This window comes from Gymnoscopelus braueri, assembly GCF_963280865.1.
Source record: "Gymnoscopelus braueri genome assembly, chromosome: 11".
NCBI lineage: Eukaryota > Metazoa > Chordata > Actinopteri > Myctophiformes > Myctophidae > Gymnoscopelus > Gymnoscopelus braueri.
In genome coordinates this window covers 21,399,169-21,422,892 of record NC_137613.1, presented here as the reverse complement: position 1 = coordinate 21,422,892, position 23,724 = coordinate 21,399,169, and the positions used below count along the sequence as shown (strand labels likewise).

Here is a 23,724-nt window from a genome sequence, read left to right as displayed (position 1 = left end):
TAAATAAAAGAAATGAAGACAACAAAAACTAAAACAAAAAACGCCTTAGTACAAACTAGCACTGGCTTGGCTGGATCTAATACTGTACCTTCTCTGAGAACTCATATCTGTCTTCCAGTTTGTAGCCCAATGCCAGATCACAGTGCGACCCGTATCAGCACCAGAAGTCAGACTGTTCAGACACTATAATAGGCCGGTAAAGCTTAATTTAGACTTCATCGCGCAATGTTGCTTGCTGATCTACAAGTTAACAACTAATCGCTATAGCAACACGCAGTACCACAGGGTATACAGTTCATGAGGCTTAAGTACACGATTCTAGCATCCCTATTCTGGGCATAAATAGGCAAAAATTCGGCGAAACATTCTTTGAAATTAGCCAATCTACAAGCTCACGGCACGTCTTGTTGTGATCTTGTAGCAATTTGGTGTGGAGGGAAAAAAGGAGGGATTAAAGTATAGACCCCTGGGGGCCTGCAGTCAACAAAGTATAGGATTTAAGTGGTTAAGGGATGATTGGCCATCTGGACGACATACTGTAACATCTTCCTGAAAGTTTCACATCTACAGCTTTCATGTACACTATGAAATGTATGAACGGTATCGTTACAAAAGCTTCTCAAGCATTTGAAACAAGTGGCACCTGTTGTTTCATAAGTCTCTGATAAAACTAAAGTTGTCATTTTTGAATGACATTTAAATGTGTGAGTGATAACATTTTTGCCCTTGTCCACAGCGTATCGCCAGCTGTACTTCAGAACCAGATAAACTTTATTTTTCTTTGGTAATTTAATCCTCACTTCCATTTTCAAAAAAATATCTTATAGCACTGTGAGCACACAGCCTTTATTATTTTAAATTAAAGTTGTCCTTGTGATGTTTTCCGGACCATATGAAATGCAACCATGAGGATAATGATTCTTTTTGTATGGCGTTTTTCCAAACAGGGTAACAAAGTGCTTTACAGAACAAGGTAAAAAAAGAGCAGCAATATAACCATAAAGACATAAAACAGCAAATAAAACAGATGATAAAATAACCGCAATTAAAACAATAAAGATAAATCAAATTAAAAACAAATAGAACTGACATGAGGCAAAAACACTAAGAAAAGGACTTGACACCCTAACCCTTGAAGAGATTTAAAAGATGTTACTCACTAACCAAGACTGAGGGGGGATTTGGGTGTTGAGTCGAGACCAAGCCTGGGGGAGGGGGGATACTCGAGATCGAGTCAAGACAGAGACCAGAATAATTGGAATCCCAAAAAGAAAAGATCCGCTATAAAGGTGAGCTCAGTAGAACGCAAATCTCTGCCAGGAGGCACGCCATATAGTGTTGATTCAATGCCATTTACCCATTGTCTTTGTGAATAAATAAAGCTACAGTATGTGTATGTCATAAACAAATTAGCAACCGGCGTTCGTTGTCGCCTTATTATCCAACCATTGGTAATAATGAATACATTAATATAATCTACAGTAAATAGACATCTATTATGTTTATTTTTAAGCTATTGTATAAATCACTGATTTTCAACGTCGGGTCCGGGGACCACCAGGGGTCCAAATGGACCCTAACGGGTCTGTAACTCAGAGTGTACAAATGGATGCACATTTGTACACTGTTAATGTCAGTTAAATTAGCACTGAAGATTGTACAGTGATTGGGGTCCCATCCCAGAGATTTAAAAAAAATCGTCCGTGGCCTAATGCACATCACACTGGAGGTACTTGAAATGAAAACGGTTGAGAACCACTGATATAAATTATGAGATCAGGTCATTTGCTTGCTGAGAACATGGATTTTACTTAATACTTAATACTGGACATTGCCTCAGTCTTTGCTGTTGCACTGGTTGTCTACTCTCTTGGGGTGGGAGAGTTCCTTGCTTCAACAGGAAGGTTTTCACACTTCTATGCAACTTATAAGCATGGTCATGACAATCTGTCTCTGAGGGCTGTGTCAGTGGGGGCAATCCAGAGGGGCTGGCTGTGCTAGATCAGTGGTTCTCAACCTGTGGGTCAGGACCCCCATGGATGGTCCCCACATGATTTTTTTGGGGGGGTCCCCAGATGACAGCGAAGTGACAATTTAAGACCTTTTTAACACCTAAAGAAATAAAAGGAAAGAAAAGAAAAAATTGCATTACTGCATCAAAAGTAATCAACAAACTATACTATAAAAACTGGTCAAACATTGGCCAAAATGTCAAATAATATAAGAGGCAACATTTTTGAAAACAGACGATCTATCTGTGGGACCGAGTCAAACAAATAAATGCCAACAATTCCAAGTGCTTGTCAGGGTGGGGGGGTCCCCTGTTCAAATATGATTATTTTGGGGGGGGTTGCAGCCTAAAAAGGTTGAGAACGACTGTGCGAGATGAAGCCATTTCTGGGCTGGGAGACCAGTGCTGCATGGGGTGGCGTGGTGAAGAGCGGAAACGTGTGAAACATTACTCTAACTACTGTACTTATGCAATCTCTCCTAGAGCAACTTATTAGCAACCTTTTGGGGTGCTCAAAAAAAAAAGAGTGTAAGAGCTTGTGAATTGTAGTATTTGCCTGAAGAGAACTGAAAAGCCCTTCGAAAATAACCGGCAAAGGAAATCCAGTCTGTGGCGTGTTGTCAATCCATTACAGTAGGTCGTCTCAGTTGTGATCTCTGTAAAAAGTGTTCCTGAAAATCCTGTATTCTGTATAATGCTGTGGAATTCTGTATGTCTTATGTGTTGTGTATGCCATACCTACTGTTCAGATGGTAGTAGAGTTCTCTATTCTCCTGTATGATGCGGCTTAGGTCCTGGTGGGGATCACTGAGCAGTGAGCACATTCCTGTGCTCTGCTTTCTTTCCCATATGAATGAAGGGAGCCTTTTTATATTTGTTCCCTTTCTTCTGCTCCACTGCCTGGAACTTATTCACTGTCATCGTCATCTAGTTTTATCAATTTTAATTAACCCATTGAGGGCTGAGGTTCCGATTCTGCAAAATGTCTTCTAAATCGGTTCTGAAAAACGTATGTTTCTATATCAGTGGTTTTCATGTCAAGGACCCCCAAAATGATATGAATTTGGCCACGGACCCCCATCTCAAAATATTTTGTTCCAGGGACCCCCAGAAGCAAAGATTTGAGTAAAAAAAATTGCTTTAAAAGAATATATATATTGAAAGATTTTCACATTTTCACGATTTTTCAAAAATAGCAGATCTACAAGCTCATAGCGCGGCACTCGGTGCCGGGCTATGAGCTTGTATATCTGCTATTTTTGAATAGCCAAAGTGTAAAATAGTGCTTTTTAGCTAAAATAAAATAATGACACAGATGCGTCCCAGTTTTCAATGGGTTAACTAATTTATTTATTTATTATTTTTGTGAGCTTACTGTTGGTTTTGTTTTACATTTTAGTTTTTTTAAGTGGGCTATGTTGTTTTTCTTCTGTTGCTGCTGTCAGCAATCATGGCCGCCAGCTCCCACCTGATGTTGTGCGTGAGTCCCGACTGCTCCAGACCATACTGAATAACTGCCAGCTTGCATAACGTTTTCAAACTAGGACTCAAGTCTAAGATGTACACCTGTACATCATTTACATATTCGCCAAAGAGAATGATACGATCTCCCACCATGCAGCAGTACATCCTATACATCCATGGACACAGGACTTCTCCTTTTGGCTCAATCTTCTTCCAGCAGAAGGTCTCTGGATTGAATTTCCATATTAAATCGATGAAGATCCAGTTCAAGATGTGGTAGCCACCAAATATGTACAGCTCTCCATTGTGGGCAAAGGCTAATCGACCCACGCGTTGTTCTGTATGAAGCTGTGCAGAGGGTGTACTCAGCCAGCAACTGGTCTTTGTGTCAAACACACTGATGTGGTTGTCATTGTTGCCCCCAAATACAAACATCCTTGTCCCGATCATGGTGGCAGAGTGACATTCTGAAGCAGGTGCCCGAGTGCCTCTGGTGTTAATTAAAGCCCAAACCATTGTGGTGGTGTCCAACTTGTAGATGTCATTAGAACATTGAGTCATGCAATTTAATCCTCCAAAGATATACATGACCTTCCCCAAGACACAGGCTGAGTGGTAGTGCCTCGCCCAAGGAACAGTCCCATAAGTCTTGGGCTTAAACCATCTGTGGGTGTCAACATCAAATGCATAAAGCACGTTGCTGTCCTCCCCTGTGTAAGTACGGCCCCCCCAGATATAGATATTATCTTCTATCAGGCCAGCTGTGTGGCCTGTGCACATGGAGGGGACCTCAGGGGGACATTCTCCTCTCTCAGTTGTCGCTGGGGGCAACTTAATCCAGCGCAAAGACACTGTGTTGAAGACGTGCACCGCAATCAGACCATCCATGTCATTTCCTCCAAACGAGTACACCTTGTGCCCCATCACCACAGCAGGAGGATAATATTTTCTCTTTGGTCCTTCTGTCAGATGCACCGTCCATCGCAACATCTCACAAACTAAAACCCTGAAATAAACTAAATAAATATAAAAGAATGGAGTACTGCTGTGCACGCTATCACTTAAGTTGGTACAGCGGCACAAATGACACACAAAGCTTGGCCAACATCAAAGGCTAATCCGGGAAGCCGATGCCCTAATATGGCACGGAACAGATGGTTAAATTCATACCTGGATATTGCTACCGTGACGCGCTGTGGGGAATTTCTGACGGGGGTATGGAGGTTTTTCCCTTTATAACGATAGGTTGTGTTTATGAATGATCACTAGACATGGGATTGAACTGAACACAGATGAGTGTGCAATTATCATTTCAATGTGGAGCCTTCTGGCTTGAGGTGGAGGGACAGAAGAATTATAATTGTAATGGCTAATATAGATCCCATATGTCGGAGAGACAGCTTGTGGTCGATTGGCTAGTTCCACTCCATAACCTTGCAGACACCCATAGATATCCCATAGCCTGGAGGGTGGGTGTTATTAATATTACGAATTCACAAAAATAACATAGTTGTCATTGACCGATTTGAAAGAAATCACAAAAATGTAACACATTTGGTCATTTGATGAAAAATCATTTGATGAAAAATGTGTTACAAATCTGTAACACATTAGAAGGACAATATCAGACACCAAGACCAAGGATGGGTGTTTTCGATGAATCTAACATGGTTAAAATGGAGATCGAGGGTGGAGATGATGTTTTCACCCATGTCTGTCTGTCTCTGTCTGTCCGGATCTAATCTTGCAAACTAGCAGCAGTTTGCGAGATTAGCGCCTGGCAGACACAGGCAGACAGACCAGACCCCTCTGGTCTGTCTGCCTGTGTCTGCCAGGCGCTAATCTCGCAAACTGTCTGCCTGCCTGCGGCTAGCCTCCTTCAGAGTCACTCTGCTGTTTGCTGCAAAAAACATAAATCTTACATTGTGCACGCAACTACACTTATCTCGCCCGCTTACTGAAAGTTTGGATTAATGAATCAAAAACACATTTTATTTCAATGGAAAACAGAACAGCAGAAAACTGTTTCTGTTAGAAGTAAGTGGATCCAGTGCCAGAGAAAGATTGTTCAATGAACTGCAAAGGCACCTGCGCAAATTGACATTGTTAGGGGTCCATGGTGACAGTTTCTGTAGTGTGTTGTTTTTATATAAGGTGTCGTAGAAACCTTTAGACGGCAAAGTAGTCCGATGACGACCGAGGGCGAGAGTGACAGCGAGAGTGACAGCGAGAGTGACAGCGAGACAGAGAGAAGTGGAGAGAACTTCTTGCATCCAGTCTATACAGCACTACTTCAAGGTCCCCAGAAGAGGTTAGATCACACTACCTTGGACAGCTTCCGTCAGGTCTATACATTGGAACTCAACAGTCCCCAGAAGGGTTAGGTCACACTAACTTTGACAAGGGTGTCTCCATGTCTCCCATCGCACCACTAGGAGCGGCAGGGGAAGGTGTTCCTTTGCCCCTGACCACCCCACCTGCAAGTTTCCCTCCAACCCTCCTTCAGCCTACACCACCACCCGCCACAACCTCTCTAGACATCAGCATATCCTCTGGGGTAATGGATAGGAAGAATGAGGGAGTGCATATGATTCCGACCTTCATTAACTCGAATGGATCTGTTCAGTTGGTCATCGTTGCCAAGCACCCAGACAAGGTTAGATATGAGAACACCACTGGAGGTGAATACGAGCTCACAGAAGTCATCTCCTTCACGGACAGAGCGAGTGAGAATGATGGCGACAATTGGTCAGAGATGGTAGTGAATGCCAGCCAGAGCAATGAGAGCATTGTCACCAGCACCACCGACCGGAGCCCCGAACCACCGGAACCTCTGAACGAGAACTCCTTTACTATTCTTTACCAGGTAGTGTTTCCATTCCTGTTGGCCGGGTTCGGGACTGTGGCAGCGGGGTATGTACTAGACATTGTTCAGCACTGGAAGGTGTTTACAGATGTGACCTATATCTTCATAATGATTCCAGGGCTAATGGGGCTCAAAGGTGACTTGGAGATGACACTGGCTTCAAGACTCTCAACAGCAGCTAACATTGGTCAGATGGACCATGCCAAAGACACGTGGCAGAGGATCATAGGCAACTTGGCCCTCCTCCAGGTCCAGGCAACTGTTTGTGGTTTCATTGCCGCTATAGTTGCAGTTATTTTGGGCTCTATCTCAGAGCAACAGTTCAGGCTGGATCATGCCGTACTGCTGTGTGCGTCCAGCTTGGCCACTGCATTCATAGCCTCTCTGCTGCTAGGGCTGATGATGATTGGTGTGATCATTGCATCAAGGAAGTTGGGGATCAACCCTGATAATGTGGCCACGCCCCTGGCTTCCAGCCTGGGAGACCTCCTCACCATTTCTCTGCTGGCAAGCATCTCAACTGGACTGTACAAGCAGCTAGAGAACAATTACTATGCCAACCCGTTAGTGTGTATGCTGTTCGTGGCATTGTGTCCTTTGTGGGTGCTCATCGCTAAGAGAGTCCCCTCCACCAGGGAAGTGCTTTACTCAGGCTGGAGGCCTGTCATGATCTCTATGTTCATCAGCAGTATTGGTGGTCTCATCCTAGAGAAGACTGTCTCCAATCCACACTTCAATGGCATGGCTGTCTTCACTCCAGTTATCAACGGGATGGGAGGAAACCTAGTCGCAATTCAAGCCAGTAGAATCTCCACCTATCTGCACATGAACGGCATTCCCATGGGAGCCCCAAACCCCAATGCCAGGAGGTTCCCCACACCTTGCACCACCTTCTTTGGTGCCAAGTTGAACTCTCGTTCGGCCCGTATGCTCCTTCTCCTTGTTGCCCCGGGACACCTGGTCTTCCTCTTCACCATCACCGGTCTGAGGGGAGTTAACCCAACGTTCACCTTCGTCGCCTCCTACTTAACTGCAGCACTTCTGCAGGTGATGATCCTGCTCTACCTGGCTGACTGGTTGGTCAACTGGCATTGGGGCCATGGGCTAGACCCTGACAGCTACTCCATCCCCTACCTGACAGCCTTTGGGGATCTACTGGGGACCGGCTTCCTGGCCCTGTGCTTCCTGATCTTGTGGCTTACTGGATGAATTGCACTGCTGCACTTTTCATGGAACTCGATGTCAACAGTCATAACAGCTACCGTCATGAAACACACACGTCACACCTCGTGTCGCAGGCGTCCAATTGATACCATCTCTGTGAAACTGCTTCCAGCAAGGCAGCAATCTGGATGAGTATACCTCAACCACAGCATGCTGGAATGGACAACACACACTCAAGACAAAAGGACACAGCGACCACCAGAGTCAGTTGGTTGCTTCTTTTGGTATTCATTCTCGTTTTGAGCGACCTGCCAGTACACACCTCCTGGCAGGTGTGTGCCAGTCACAGGTGTGTGACTGGCACCTGAACATGGGTCCTGCAAACAATGCTACTCCTTCATTCCAAAAAAATTTTTGTTCGTCATTATCGTTTTCATTTGGACAATGTGAGTGTGTGTGTGTGTGTGTGTGTGTGTGTGTGTGTGTGTGTGTGTGTGTGTGTGTGTGTGTGTGTATATATATATATATATATATATATATATGCACACACACATACATACATATAATATTTATTTTTATATATTTACAGATGAATTCAGCCATGAGAAAGGACTGGGCAATGGTTGTGAGGTGGAAAGAAAACATCATGGAATTCCTGTCAGTCTTGCAGAATTTACTCAAGGCTCAAGTCACAAGGCTGGCCGGTGGTATAGGGGACTCGCCGTTGACAGGTGACTGGAGGTTGGGGAGTGGCTGACAGACTGAACTGAACTGTTTAAAATAAAAACATAGTTAGTGGTGAGTTCTTTGCTGAAAAAGGGCAAGAATGACGCCCTGATCTCACCAGGAGTGATGGTAGTCTTCTACCCAGAACTCCTTAGGTAGGAAAAAAAAAGGACTTGTGGATTGCACAGTATGTACAAACAAATGGTTACTCTCATGCTTTGCTATTCTGAACCTGAGCAGTGTTATTCGTATGTTACTTGAAATGAATAGCAGGCGAACAGAGAGGTGTAGCATGCCTATCCAGTATATGTTCAGTAACCACTGGTGTAATCTGTTTTATAGTTGATTAATAATATGGCCACTTTGCTAAGTCTACCAATGAAGCCTTACCTGAAAAGGAAAAAAAAGTCTGCCTTGGGTCATGTTATCTCTTATCTGCTGAGATAATGGTGAAGTACATTCTAACTGCACTGATGGAGTGGAATTGTGATACATTGCCATCCGTAGTGGGGGTAGCGTTGTAAAATGAGGGTATGCCCCCTTTAAGAGGAGTCTGTGAATGGGATTTGGTTGGGCGAGAGAGGGATGCTGGGAGAGAGATGGGTTTTTGTATGTCTGTATGTATGTTGGATGTGTTGTGTATTATGTATGTATGTATTGTGTATTATGTATGTATGTATGTTGTATGCATTTGTCTATTGTACTGTATACGTTGAGGAAGTGAAGTGAACTTGAAATGTGTTTGATGTTGCTGGAGTTATAATAAACTAACAGTGCCTGAAGAAAAGAGACTGTTCATTCACCATTGTGCAACGGGAAAATAGTAATAAAAGATACAAGTGGGTTGCACCCCGAAGTTAATAGACGCAAGTATTAATTTCGGCTGTGGAATTGAACTTGATTCAGTTCCCCTGTGTCTGCCGGTTTTGAGTCCGGAGACTAAGACAGGAAAGGTTACTGGTTGTATATTTGCCAATGTTTTATATTTCTTTTGCATTATATTTAATCAATGATTTGAATCCCTTTGACTATTTGGAGTTTGGATTTTGTGTGTGAGCTGACTTTTAATATGTATACATTTGTGATTTTTTCTTTTTGTAAGTGCACACAAGTGTGTTCTGATTTGTTGCAAACAAAGACCGAAAATAAACCATTCAATAAACCACTATTGTAATTTTTTTTTACAATACAGATCTTAGTTTAGTACATTTTAGATGAACAGAAAATAGGTATTTTGAGCTTATAGTTTAATGGGGCTTCCTGAGGGCTAAGTGAGGGCTGCTTATTCATAGCCCCAAGTGGGCCCATGCGGGGTCAGTGTAGGCTCGTGAGGGCTAAGTGAGGGCTGCCCATGCACGGCCAGAACATAGGGGCCCACACTTTGCCGATGAGCAAGCCATCTGGGGCCCTGTGTGGGCAGCCAGAGTTGTACAACAAAGCTCTTGGATTTATTTTGAATTTTCAGTAACATATCGTCGCTGTCAGGTGGGCATTAATTTACAAAAAAAATCATAAAAGGTTGAAATATGGAAATACAAGGTTTCTGCCCGAAAGCAACGATATGAGAAGTCTAAAGGTCAAACTCTTAAGTGTGCTGAAAATCTATACTCCCTCGTCTCTCCCCTTGGTCCACTGACAGTCATAACCCACTTTCCAACTGTGCAAATGCAAATGGAAAAAAGTCATAATGTCATTTCTTTGCATTCAGACAGAGGACAATCGTGCCTGTGTTTAATTCTCTTTTACTCAGCCTCCTCTGAGAGTACTTGAGAGTGGAAAGAAACATGGAGCCCAGGAATGCTACGGTTACCAATCTCAGGGGCTAAAAATACAAACTTCAGACTCAGAAAATGTTTTGAGGAGAATTGTGAGAGATTTGATCTTCCATTTCTTTCAAGTTAACATGGTAGAATTGTGCCCTCCTCTGACAATTACAGTGTCTAACTGTCCTGCACAAGCTTAATTTACAGCAGGGTACAGTAGTATACACACCAACCTATACTGCCATCTGCAGATGGCTTGTAGAGACAGTGCCCAAAACTACTGTATCAATAACTCATATATTAATAAACACAATAAGCTCAATGTTTAAAAACAAAACAGAGAACATCTGGCATTGCCAAACTGATTCAGTTAGCTCCATTCAAATGATGTATCCATCTTTACAGTCCCCCTATAATGAAAATCACATTTAGCATATGTTTGTGTGTTGCCAAAATCCATTTATTGCAGAAAATAAATAAATAAATAAATAAAATGACTCGGCACGAGTCGGCAGGACTCATTTGAAGGCTCCAGTCGATGTGAAACAGGCCACTTGTATCTACTGGCAGTGATATTCCAGAACTAGACACCAGGATGAACTGCACGGAGAGGAGCCATAAGGCAGTACTACAATGGCTTTGATTGATTAAACACACCCTTGAGGACAGTCTTACTGTGTTTAATGGATATCAGATCGGTGGGTCTTTTCACATACTGTAGGACAATGCAATGGATACTAAACAACACAGAATTTGAAACTTTCTTTGAGCCTCACATCTTAATTGTGTAAAAGTAGTAAGCTCCTCCTATCTAGTAGGCCTACTCCGAGAGTGTTTGGACTCCAGGGCACATGATACCAAGCTATCCACTGTCGGCAAAGCTGTAGACTCAAGACTTGACTAAGGCCAATTTATCCTTTGCGCGACATGTGTTAAACGACCCGTTTAACGTTCTAAGTTTTGAGCCTTCATACTGTCTGCAACTTGCCAACAGCATCACAACAAAAGTTAAACAAGGAAGTGAATAGATCTTTATTTTTTCCAGAGCTACGTGACACCAATTGTGAAGGTCCTCTGTGTTACTTTTGTCGTGCGACGAGTCAGTCGACACTTGTTGCGCAAAGCATAAATTGGCCTTTAGACTCGTCCTCTGATGTGAGACTGGACTTACTTGCTTTAAGACTAGACTTGACTTGACAAAAACTCTGTCAGAATTGACCCGGTAAAACCCTGGAGCAATAGCTTACTCAAAGATCAAGAGCAACCTTAATCACTATCACAGGCTTAGTTTAGCCTACAGTTCTGCCTTTCTGTAGTGTTTGTTTGGAGTAACCTTGGTAACTCGCTTGGCACTGGCAAACTAGAACTAGATTTTATCTAGTTCAATTTACAGTTTCTTATCATTCATCTCATCTGCAAAAAATATTTTACTTCAAAAATGATTTGTTAGACTGGCAACCTTCTCAGATCGATTTGAACCATCTGTTCCTCTTTTCAAGAAACTAAACATTCTGTCTGACTTAAACTTTACAGATATTGTGTACAAATACATGTATGAACATCACAATCTACCAAATTTCAATAGTTTCATTTTTTTTTACTTTTAATTCGGATATTCTGCATACCTTATTGTTGTACTTCTCTTAAAGGATCTACACCATGAATTTAAAAAAAATATTTGATATTTAATATCATATGGTGTATGTCCCTCAAACCTTTTTCAAAAGGTTTGAGCCTAAATCATCACTCAGATATACTCATCCCAAGTCAATTGTCTCTGGCTTATACAGCACTTTCAGCTGCAATACCAAAACGTCCTCTTGGGCAGGGGGGGGCTACTGAGCAATTCTGTCTGTTAAAAAAAAAAAAAAAAATTAAAAAAAGGAAAAAAGGAAAAATTCTGCATAAAAAGAAGCATCTAAGAAAAATACAAAATCGAAAAAAAAACCACTTTGAACATTTTTGAACAATTCCACCAAGTGTTTGAGGTGCCTGTTTCACCCACTTCCGGGGGTCGGAGCCAAAATCCGAGCCCGAAGTATTTGTTCGTAGACCCCCACTTAGGGGGGGTAGAAAAAGTTTCGGAGCGATTCGGGCACTTTTCATTTAACATTGGGTTTGCCATCATTAATGTTTGTGATGTCAGAAACATTGCCATTCTGAGATCGCCTGTTCAGACACGCCCATTCTGGAAATCCATGAAATGAGAAGGAATGACTGAATTAAAAAAAAAAACATTTTTTGGGGTACAAGAGACACTGGGGACCCCAAAAAATACAAAAAAACAAGAAAAAAGTGATTTTCATGGTGTAGACCCTTTAAGACAGTTCTCAATAAGGTATAGAGGGTCTACTCTTTGGAATGCCAAAAGCTTATGAATTGAATTTGAATGGACCTTTCATGTATGTATGTATGTATGTATGTATGTATGTATGTATGTATGTATGTAAAAAATAACTCAATCACTTGACTCTAACCTCATTCCTCAAAATGTTAAGTGCAATCCCAAAAGAGTAAAACCATTTCTCATAACACTATACGACCTGCGCAAAAGAACCGATAAGAATCAAAATGATTAACATATGCATCAAAAGACACTAGTCAGTCAATGCAACAATATCACCAAATGTATAGCAACATCTGATCATTGTGTAACCCTGACACTCAAAATGCATTTTGTGGCGCAGTGGTAAAGTGCCTGCCCAACACTGCAGAGGTTGAAGGTTCGAATCCACCATGGTGTGGAGTGTCTACACGAACACAATTGGCTCGTGTTCGGGGGAGGGAAGCCGGGCAGTGACAATAGTCACTGCACGTACTCCTACGGGCTGTGGCGGCACCTGTCAGATGCAAAATATTTCCTGCCTCTTCCCAAATGACACCTGATTCGTACTCCATTTATACTTAGAAACAGTGCACTGGAACTCTTAGCTCTTTTTTTTTTTTTTAAATTAATGCCCTACTTCGTCATTCTACAGTACATTGTCCCACAAAAGTAGCAAAAATTGCCGATCTACAATGCGCCACAATGCGATGCGTTGTGACCTTGTAGATCTGCAAGTACAAATGGTTAAGTGTGTCTGTGGGTTTTATAAGTACTGAACCAATGAAAAGTATTAGTTTGCAACAAAATAAAAGTTACATTGGATCCATTGGAACACAGGTTCTTTTTTCAATATCCTGAAAAGTTTTGGACATACCAGGTTTCCACCCAAAAGCGACAATATTTTTGTGAGTATTGTGTTCGTAATTTGTGTTCTTTCTCCGTTACTCTACAATTGTCTCTTCAATATCCTTTCTACAAAAAAAATGCTCATTGTAGACTACGGTATATTTAGCATTTTATGATTTACCAACTGTGTCAAAACGAATAGGAATGTACATAGCCAATTGAGGAAAAAAAATCTGTTTTGACTGGAATGTCAAAGGGGAATGAGAACTGCATTTATACTGTAATAATAATGAATAAATGCAGTTTACAGTGCAGCCTTAATGTGTGGGGTTTTGAAGCGCAGTTCAGATACTAAGGTTAAGAGTTTCAAGAAATGCATCCAAGCAATTGAAAAAAAACGTAAGACTTGACTGGGATTTGCACCGAAAGACTACAGCTCTGGCTCTCAGTTCTTTGGAATTTTCATAGCCCATCATGACCTTTAATATTTGAGTGATGTTATCTGGAAGAATGACTCACAGAAAATAGATCCTAGAATCCTAGAATATAAAAGGCACTAAAGGTTTGATATAAATATTTCAATAGTTGAAAAGGGTCTCCATGACTGTACGATTCAATCTGTATCTTTTAACTAAGGAGGGAACAGTGGAATAATCAACATGTTGAATTGATTCAGTGGACGCTGATACTTCATCTCCATGTGTTCTCCATTACCTGAGCTGTGGCTCCAATTCAAGCAGCGCTGCAGTAACAATAGATCTCTGTTTGGTTCTATGTAATCCTGTCCTGAATTAAACAGTCAGACTTTGCGTCAAACACCTACAGTACGTCATAATATCATAAATATGGCCCTTAACAAAACACAGTGTGGACATAATTCAGGCCACACCACTTAGATCAACAACTCTATCCATCCATGTAACAAGCAGCTTACACATTTATCTGATCTTGTCCAGAATGAGTGTGAGGGTTTGGGTTTCAGTGTTTCTCTGATGGGACGTGTGCAGTTTAATGGACACACAATGGCTTTAGCAAAGGTCCAACCTAGGACAGGGTTTCTGGTCTGACCACTCGACCACCCTGCTGCACATACAAATAACAAGTTCAGAGTTCATCTACCACTGGTTCTTTGTAAGGCTAGTACATTACAGATCCTAGCCCTTTGACAAGGTGTAGGTGGTTCATGGTTTTTAAAGTAGATACAATTCTAGAATTGCTAAAATATCAGAGCTACAAGCTCACAATGCACCGCATAGCCTTTTTTTAAGCCATTTCACAATTGGGGGGGGGGGGGGGGGGCATGGCCAACCACCAGAGGCTCTGGCTATGTGGGGCTCCTTGGTATGGAAAACATTGGGAACCCCTGGTGTAGGTAAAAAAAAAAGCCTGAAGAATAGAGAAACCACAGAAATGGAGAATGGCTCCATTTCTGGACAAAATGTCTTATAGCTTCGCTCTAACATACCAATTTATGCTTTATAGAGAGCAATTTATTTAGGATGCAAGGCTGTCTTCCAGTTTGTTAAACCTGGAAGACATTTGCAGAACTTTTGCATTTTGATGTTCGGGCACAGAACAGTGTAGGGGAACATGCTGGAGGGGACCAGGGTTTACGCCCACAGTCAGCTCGCACCAGATGACAGAGCTACGCCCACATGCCTGCAACCATCACACATGAACACACACCCAACATCCACCAGAATAAGCATGTACACACACCCATGAGTACATGTGTACATAAGTTTGAATGTAAAGTACACGTAATAATATACAATAATATACACGTACGTACAGTAATATATTCCATGTCTGTTTTCTCAGTCATTCTTCCTTATAGGCTCAATTATGTAGATATACAGTAATAGTATCAAAGACCATACAGTAGCTTCATCTCTCATACCCCTCTTATCTATTCTTTCCAAAACAGGTTCTGTAGGCTGTACTGTGCATGCATGTGCATGCCACATGCCCAGTGAAGTCAAGAATGTTTCCCTGATTCGCGATGCATATTTTTTTCCCAGCCTGTCAATCTGATCATTCATCATTTTTGATGTGTGCTGCCTAACTTTACTTTTACTTTACTTTATTTGTTTATTTAGACAGGACAGAGCATATTAATGAACGTCACATGAACGTAAATACACCGGATTTAGCAAAGATGCTAATTTTCATCCGCAGTCCTCACACAAAACAGAAAAACAGAAAAACAATAACATCAGAAAACAGACAAACGGTGAAATACAATTACATTACATTACTAAGGATGTGAGACTTTTATAATACTCAACAGTTCAACAGAATATTCCCCAATTTGTACCTGCTCATCTACATATTACAATAAGATAAAATATCAAACCATGCACCAAATACCTGCCTGAGCACACAGATATTAACTTTTACTTCCATATCCTGCTTCTAAAATAAAATTTGGTGAAACATTGTATGAATAGAAAATGAAAAAAGAGAAACAGTGATCACTATCCTACGCCACAAGTTGTGAAACACTTACAATAGGAATTTAGCCCTTTGGATATGAGAACTGCTTTTCAGAGTGACAGAGATTGACAGACGGGGATTACACCAAAGAAATGAATAGAAATGTTTATGAAGCTTACTAAATAGCTGTGATGGAATATTTCCAATATTTTTATGATACACTAACGGTATTTGAGACAAAATGGTGGACTGCATGAGCAGCTAATGGATGCCTGATGATGAGGTCAGACGTTCTACAAAACTGATGAATCATTGTATAGTAGAATATTCCCCACAGGGGAGAGCAGAGTGGCACAACAACTTCAGGAACAGTGAACATTTCTTATTATATGAATATTTAATATTATCATAAGAAGAGTCAGAGCAACAAAAGAGGAAGGTATGTGTGTGTGTGTGTGTGTGTGTGTGTGTGTGTGTGTGTGTGTGTGTGTGTGTGTGTGTGTGTGTGTGTGTGTGTGTGTGTGTGTGTGTGTGTGTGCGCGCGTGCGTGCGTACGTGCGTGTCACTGACCTCTGGGATGAGTCATCAAAACCCCTAACAAGGGCGTGGCAGCTTAAGGATTCCCTTCTAACCTTGGCAACATGACCCACCGCAAAATGTGTTAAAATACAGTAGAAGGCCAGAACAGTGGTCAGAGACAGACAAGGTTTCTCTGTTACTAATGGCAACAGAAAAGAAATACAGGCCCACTCTTCCTGGAAGAGCTCAGACAGCTCATCATGATACAACCTTGATTAACTGTTGATGGACCAGCTGTGCCAATACAGGATGTGGCTGGAACATTCTGGTTTCTGTGATAAATAAGACTACGTTGGCACTGAGTAGGCACACATCCCACCTCTCACAGCTTTGGTTTGGGAAAACCTAATCTCTCAAGAACAGATTCTGCACTGCGTTGGAATCTGTCGGTGAGGTTCGTCATAACATGTGCGCATGGGCGTGCCTTCAGATCAGGAAGCCAGCCGCGCTTTACCCAATCAAATGTAGTGGGCGGGATTCACGTGTCCGTCGATCCTCCCCCCCTGGAAACAAACCGAAACTAATTTAACAATAGCGTCCGCGGAGCAGACAAAACCACGGAAAGATATTCACATTTTAACTTACTCTTTCATCATAGAAACAAGTGGGCTTATAACCAAAACGATCCATGTTCTCTGGGAGAAGTGGTGTTAGTGTTCCGTGTAGAAATATTGTTAGTGGGAATGAAAACATAGTCGCACCAACCGGAAGTGATGCGCTGAAGGCATACACAAAACACCGGTTTCCTTGCGCTCTGGCTCTACGTTTTCGTCCTCCCAGAGCCAACAGACATAGAACAAACAGCAGAGGGCGCTGTTTTTCATTTTCAGTTGGCGATGGGTTCCCAGATTGGGGAAAACCTTCCCCAATGTTTTTGGGGCTTCTGCCTTTTACAGTAGAATTTGCAATATACAGAGTATCGGCCCCAGAAACGTTGGCATATTCCCAACTATCACCCTGATTACTGATGAAACATGCAGTATATGGGGTTATTGTATACACTCAGATCATATGTAATATCAAGGAAACATTTCCAAACAGGTTGACATGAATTCCTGATTGGACCGCACAATATCTCTGCAGCAATTATTTCTTCACACAAGTCATACAGACTTCCCCTACAATGAATACACTTCAGGTGGGGCAGGAAGACTTCCATGTTTTGTGACTGCAAGGAACCACACCGTCTCCCCTCTATGTGTTTTTAGTCCACACAGATAACTTTGTTCAACCATAGGGGGCAGGCATCATTCACATAATCTTTCAAATACATTCAGCGTGGTCAAGGGTCATTACCCTGCTGGCCCTGATAATTAGCTGTGAAGAAGCTGTCGTCTGTGTGGTCCAAAAGTCAAGTAATGCAAACCTGAACATAACACAAAGCAACACACTCAGAGAGGCAAATCCCGCACATTCACTCTAACAGCAGCGGCGTTCTTTTCATGTTAGCAAAACTCTGTTGAAGACTAACAGTTACCATTGTAGGTCGAAAAACTACAGCAACTGTTCATTCATGCAGAAGTCAAAGATCAGAGCAGATACCCCGGTGTCTGCTTACGTCCCGGTACTGTATATCTTTCACAGCACATAGTTTAAACTTGAGCTACTACTGCCTTGGACCCGCCTTCATTGTCTTTCTTCACTGGGAATCTGTTCATGGCTCATTAAAACAGACCCATTCGTTGTATCAGAAATCATCTCTCTTCAGAGGTGTTGACACTAACAGTAGAAGTAAACACAAAACCACTACTCTCGTGAGCTTGAGGATGCAAATCAAGGGAATGTGGGTCATATATCTACCATGGTGGACCTATTGTGTTAGACTGGCGAATAAGCAGCGTCAGTACTAAGAAACAATTTGGAAGAACCCTGGACAGCACTCTACTATACTGTAGGAATGTCCATATGGCCTACTTATAGGCATGTTGTGTGTGGGGAGACCATAAATCGGCAGGGTCATATATAACAGCTTGCCCTCCTCGTAAACCCAGCCTTGACAGTGTGAGAGAGCCCCCTGGTTTGAAAGCCCTCTTTCACCGAGTGGCCCACCTCCTTTTCTACCGAGCAACTTTTTGCACCCCCTACCGCTTCTCTCCTAATCGTCTTCAGTGTTGCATTTGCAGTTCACTCCCAGACTTTGCACCACAACGATAAAAAGAACGTCACCTTGATCTGTCGTCAAGAACATAGGAGCAGAGTGGGAAGGCATCCCAAACAACTTCTTTTGGGATGCTGGGGCGCCTCCCTGGCTGTTGCCGGATGCTGCGCATGTGGCTAAGGTTGGCAAACAAACAGTCCCAAAAGCTTTTATAACTTCATCTCATGCCAGTCGAGTGCTGGAAATGGCACAAGGATGAAGGCTATTAAATTTAAGTTACTGGGAAAGTTGAAATGTCAGGGGGGAGGAATTGAAAACAAATGTGACACAACACAGCATGTATAAACCTCTTATAAGAGATTAGAAATAAAAACAGCTGGCCTAGATAATTGCAAAAATAACACAGATATGTAGAAAACATCAGATGTTGGAGTTATTTGTTTTGGGCAAACTGTACGCAGTCTTTGTAACCAAGAGACTTGATGTTTCTACATTACACACAATACGCATTCATTTAATGTTAAATCAACAGGAAGATGACAAAGAGTGAATTCAAATCAATGCTACATTGCTACCTGAAGAAACAAAACATGCAGCAATAAGTGAATGGACATCAGTAATCATACACGTTGCTTGACCCTGTGACCTTTAAATGGCTTGAGACTGGCTTAAGTTTTACACAGGTTAGTCTGCTGTCTCAGCAGAGGGATTAAACTGTCAGGTAAGACTCCAGAACAAGAGCAAGAGAGAGAGCAAGAGGGAGAGAGAGAGAAGACAGAGACTTTAGAGTAGACTAAGATTGACAAAGGTTCCCAATGTTTGGAACAACTTTAAGAAGAAGTGTTCTAGTGGTGTTAATGGATTTCCATTTCCTCCTCACACTCTGGTGTTTATATTCCCCAGGGAAACATGAGCTAGTGAAAGTCGACAAAAAAGAGGACATTGTAATATGGAGCGTGGGGGAATTAATTACACCAAATATTGTTATTATGTTGTTCACCTTTGGCCTCATGATATGATCTGACCATCTGATATCTGGTATATCATAGTCAAGTTGCCATGGCACAGACCGGGTATTAAGTGTTCTGGGTACAGCTTGGCCCCTTGGCACAAGCAGTACATCCCTTATCTTTGTATATGGCTATGCTCTCTCCCTGCATTCGTTAGAGAACCACTTGAACACCAACCTGAGTGTTTAATGTGCTTCTCCCATAAGCTCATGTAATAAACTTCAATCTTAAAAAGCGAAGTGTCTCCAACACTGTTTGCCGCAACGATTGCTAATTGATACAGAATTCCTCGGAGCTGAGGCAATAATCCGTGAAATAACAGCTCAAACGTGTAGAACTCATCAAGCATCAAGCACCCATAATCAGCCAAGCTACTGAGCACCACAACGCACCACTCACTATGAATTAAAGAGTTAAAACCAGATTGGAACTTTCAGTGTAGTTCCAACCTCCAGGTCATACGCAAACCTTGAAACATTTCTTTGAATCTATCAGCATATAGCCTAACTGCCAGTCTGAGATGTCAATCAGACAGACTTCAAGTCATTCAGCATACATAAATAAGCCAGTGAAAACAGGATAAAGCCACAGTCGCTTTACCTTTCTAGAAGCTCCCACCCTACCAGCACGGTGACACAACATGAGGACTGGAACAGCCACTTACCTACAGAGGGAAGAAAAAGACAAGAAAGAAAACAACATACAGTTACAGTAAGCAAAATTAAGTCATTATTTCCCAAATTGGGTATGCACTTAAAAGAATAAATAAAGAGAGACATGAGGCTAAGAAAATAAAAGAATAGTTAACCATGTACCCCGATAATGGATTTGTCTGAGTGAAATATTTTATGATTATATTGTTTACTGTTTTTTATCTTATCTCTGTTTGTTTAAGTTAGTTGTGTAATCATGTGATTGTAAAGAGAATAAATAAAATTACAGATGGACAAAAAGTATTTATAGTGGTTTGGAATATAACATTGTTTTCAAAAGTTGACATGAAAAGGATTTAAAAACATCTTATGTCTTTACTGTGTCTTTCTGAAAACCACATCGCAAGCAGCACCCTAACAGTGAAATTAATGAAAGCGCTATTGTTGAAGTGTTAATGGAGGTTGCAATTCTTATTGGAAAAAAAATGTTTTATAACATTCAACAAATATACACACACCCAGTAAAACTATTAAACTTTTAAAACCAGTGGAAAAAGAACCCTCAAGAAATGGCAATGGAAACTGAAAGGAAACTGAAATACGAGATTTAACACTGTGAAGGCCTATACCATCACATTTCAGCTTCATAAATCATCTGAGAAAAGTTAAACCAGCTCTGTGGAGCTGGAAATCAGCTTGCTGTGGCTTTGCTAACAGCGCCACCTGATGGCCGTTTCAGATAAAATTCCACTCAGACACAGCTGTTCAATGTCTTCAGACTGTCTTATAAGTTATATAACAAGTGTTCGTTTTGACAGTCACCTGGTTTTCATTCCCTAATTGACCCCACTCTCTCTCTCCCTGGCAAAGGAGAACAAAGTACACAATTATATCCCATCGGGCAGAGGATTAACAGAGGATGTGTCGAATTACAGAGCAGGAAACCTCGGGTTGATGAGATTTAGATAATGACATCATCTATAGGTTAGGCATGCACCCCACTGAGACTGTGGCCAGACATATCAACCAACATGAATGACAGACTTACTAACAGCTCTAACAGGATTATACACCAACAAGACCCAAAGCTGTCTAAAGTCACTGGACTGTTCTCTACACATACAGCATGATAGCTCTCAATTGTGGGTGTAAGAATGTGAAAAAAGACATTGGCAAACCCACATGACCTGCTAACTGTAAAAGGAATGCCACAAGAATGTCTGATTCAGCTTTTATTCAACCTGCTTAATTTCTGTCAAGTAGGCTAGTCACACATTAGACCATCATATTTTAGAGTTTGTACGTCATTTCATTCTACTGTCTCACTCTAATTATTCGTGAACATGAACTACTTTCTCCAGAAGTCTGAGAAGCTTATACTTTTTAACAGCTGCTCCATAGATAATAATCAGGAAAGGTTTACTGATTGTATGGTTTTCCGCTTAAAGGATATACTACGACGTTCTGTTGTTTGCTCAAGCAGCCATGTCATTTCCTGAAATGGACTGTGCTCATATACAGGCCTGTACCACTTATATATTACCCACAATGCATTTGGACTTTTCCCCCACATGTCTTGCTGTTATGCGAGATGCAAGTTCATAAGTCTGAAAATAGATCAACTGTGCAGCTATTGATATCACTCACACTGCATTTACTGTAGGAGATCAGCAGTGGGAGGGAGATAACTCACAGCAAAGAGAGTTCCTCTTTGAACTTATTTTAAGCCACACAGAGTTTTACAATAAGTCAAAGAGGTCACTAAAAGGGCAAATTGCATAACATCCAATATCTTCCACGTCCCTTGCACACAGCCAATTTTTTTTCGCTTGAAAACAATTTGTTTGCTTTAAAAAAAAAACTTTGAGCAATTCCTGAATTTTTACAGATAAAACGTATTGATCAATACAAAATTTATGTGGTATAGTTTACATGCTACAACTGATCAAATATTACCGGTAGGAAAGAAAAACCTTTGGCACAATTATATATTTTTTTACATTTTTATATTAGAGAAGATTATAATAATAAATTCTGTCCAACACCACTAATAATACCCCCAAAAAGCAGCATCTATTTTATTTATTCATCTTGCTCTGTAATTATGAGTATTGGACACAAATTCTTTATCGTTCAGGGCTGAAGGTACTGTCAACAACTAGCAAGGAACTAGGTATAACATTTGTACTGCACACTCCCGGGGATAAATGAACACTCAGGATCATCTGTGTACGACACAAGACATCCCTTCTGGAAGGATCAGATCTCCAGAGAGAAGCAGGTATGGAATCTGAGCAATGATCACCCTGCAATTCCCTGGGATCAAATAGCCTCTAAATGTTTATGAAGGTAATCGCACTAAACCTGTTCAGCCCTGGGGTATGAATTAGACACTTAAAACCCATACTCCGTTGACCGGGGTCCCACAGGGTTCTATACTTGCCCCATCCCCCCCCCTTTTCCCTCTACACCAAATCTATTTGCCAAAAAGAAAAGCTGATCAACACAACATTCACAACTGTAACATTAAGATGATCCTATGCAGGGAATTAGTAAATTGCCATGAATTTCGTAGAATAACTATAAGTATTTAGAGATTATAAAAGTATGTAGCAATTTGTGACATGCTACTCGAGTGGTTCAAATATTTGAAAATATATCAAAAGCTATATTGTATACACACACAGCAGCAAAGCACTTTGCACAAGTTTTGCATTTTAAGTTGTCCCCCCCCCCACCCTCTGGCCTAACATAAAACACATTGTGCGTGCGGACACACACACACACACACACACACACACACACACACACACACACACACACACACACACACACACACACACACACACACACACACACACACACACACACACACACACACACACACACACACACACACACAATGTAGCTTTATTTCTTAAGGGTGTTTTGCACAGTCACCCACACACGCACGGTCGCACGCACGTGCACATACTTTCTGCTTTGTCCCATCAGTAGTCATCAGCGGTCATCCATTGAGGCCCAGTGTTGTCCTCTCATGTTATGCTGGTAAAGCACTTGGCAAGCAAAGAACTGCAGTGGTAGAGAAAAGCCTAGAGCTGATCAGACACTGGACTAGACTGTGGGGACTTATCTGCTGGTACAAGTGGAGAATGACTGCAGATATGCACAGATACTGTAGGCGGTGTCCATGCTCTTAGATTCTCAGCCAAATGTCATCAGTAAACTACCGGTGTGACTACAGAGTAGACACATGTAAAGAGGCATGGCTTCTAGAAGGATATGCTGTATGCTTGACAGGACTTACATTTGGAGAAAAAGAAAACATTATTGGAGCACATGCCTTCTACATAACGCGTGAACGCAATCTAAATATCTATTTTGCATATTTGTTCATCTGACACAAATTAGCCATGGTGACTTGCTTTTTTGCTTGTCTACACCGTAATGCCTGAATTATACTTGGTTTGGTGCCGTGTTGTGTACCAAAAATAGCAGATCTCTCCTACAGCTTGTAGATTGTCTATTGTCACGCTCGACACTGGCACGCAACTACTGTAAGTAGTATAAATCAGGCTTAATGAAGAATAAATGGTACTGTCACTTGCCTGGAAACCAGACGAATCTGCCAGTGCAAAAAAAATTGCCCTTGGCCAGTAGCACTGTACCCTGTAAATGCGTGTGCGTGTGTGTGTGTGTGTGTGTGTGTGTGTGCGTGCGTGTGCGTGTGCGTGTGACAGGCCAGCTGGGTGCTGCAAGTAGGGGCTGTGGCTCAAAGCCTG

General features: G+C 41.7%; 2 protein-coding genes across 5 annotated transcripts in view; one reads left to right on the top strand and one right to left on the bottom strand.

Moving 5' to 3' along the window:
- The window catches only part of pleca (plectin a), a 137,312-nt gene that overhangs the window by 75,260 nt on the left and 38,328 nt on the right, over positions 1 to 23,724 (bottom strand). The gene's annotated exons all lie outside the window — the stretch shown is intronic.
- On the top strand, positions 5,665 to 7,550 carry LOC308094841 (solute carrier family 41 member 1-like; the record flags this gene model as incomplete). The annotated part of the gene is made up of 2 exons (XM_080441667.1): positions 5,665 to 5,815; positions 5,911 to 7,550. The coding sequence occupies 2 exons, from the start codon at positions 5,665 to 5,667 to the stop codon at positions 7,548 to 7,550; spliced, it is 1,791 nt and encodes a 596-aa protein (XP_080297793.1).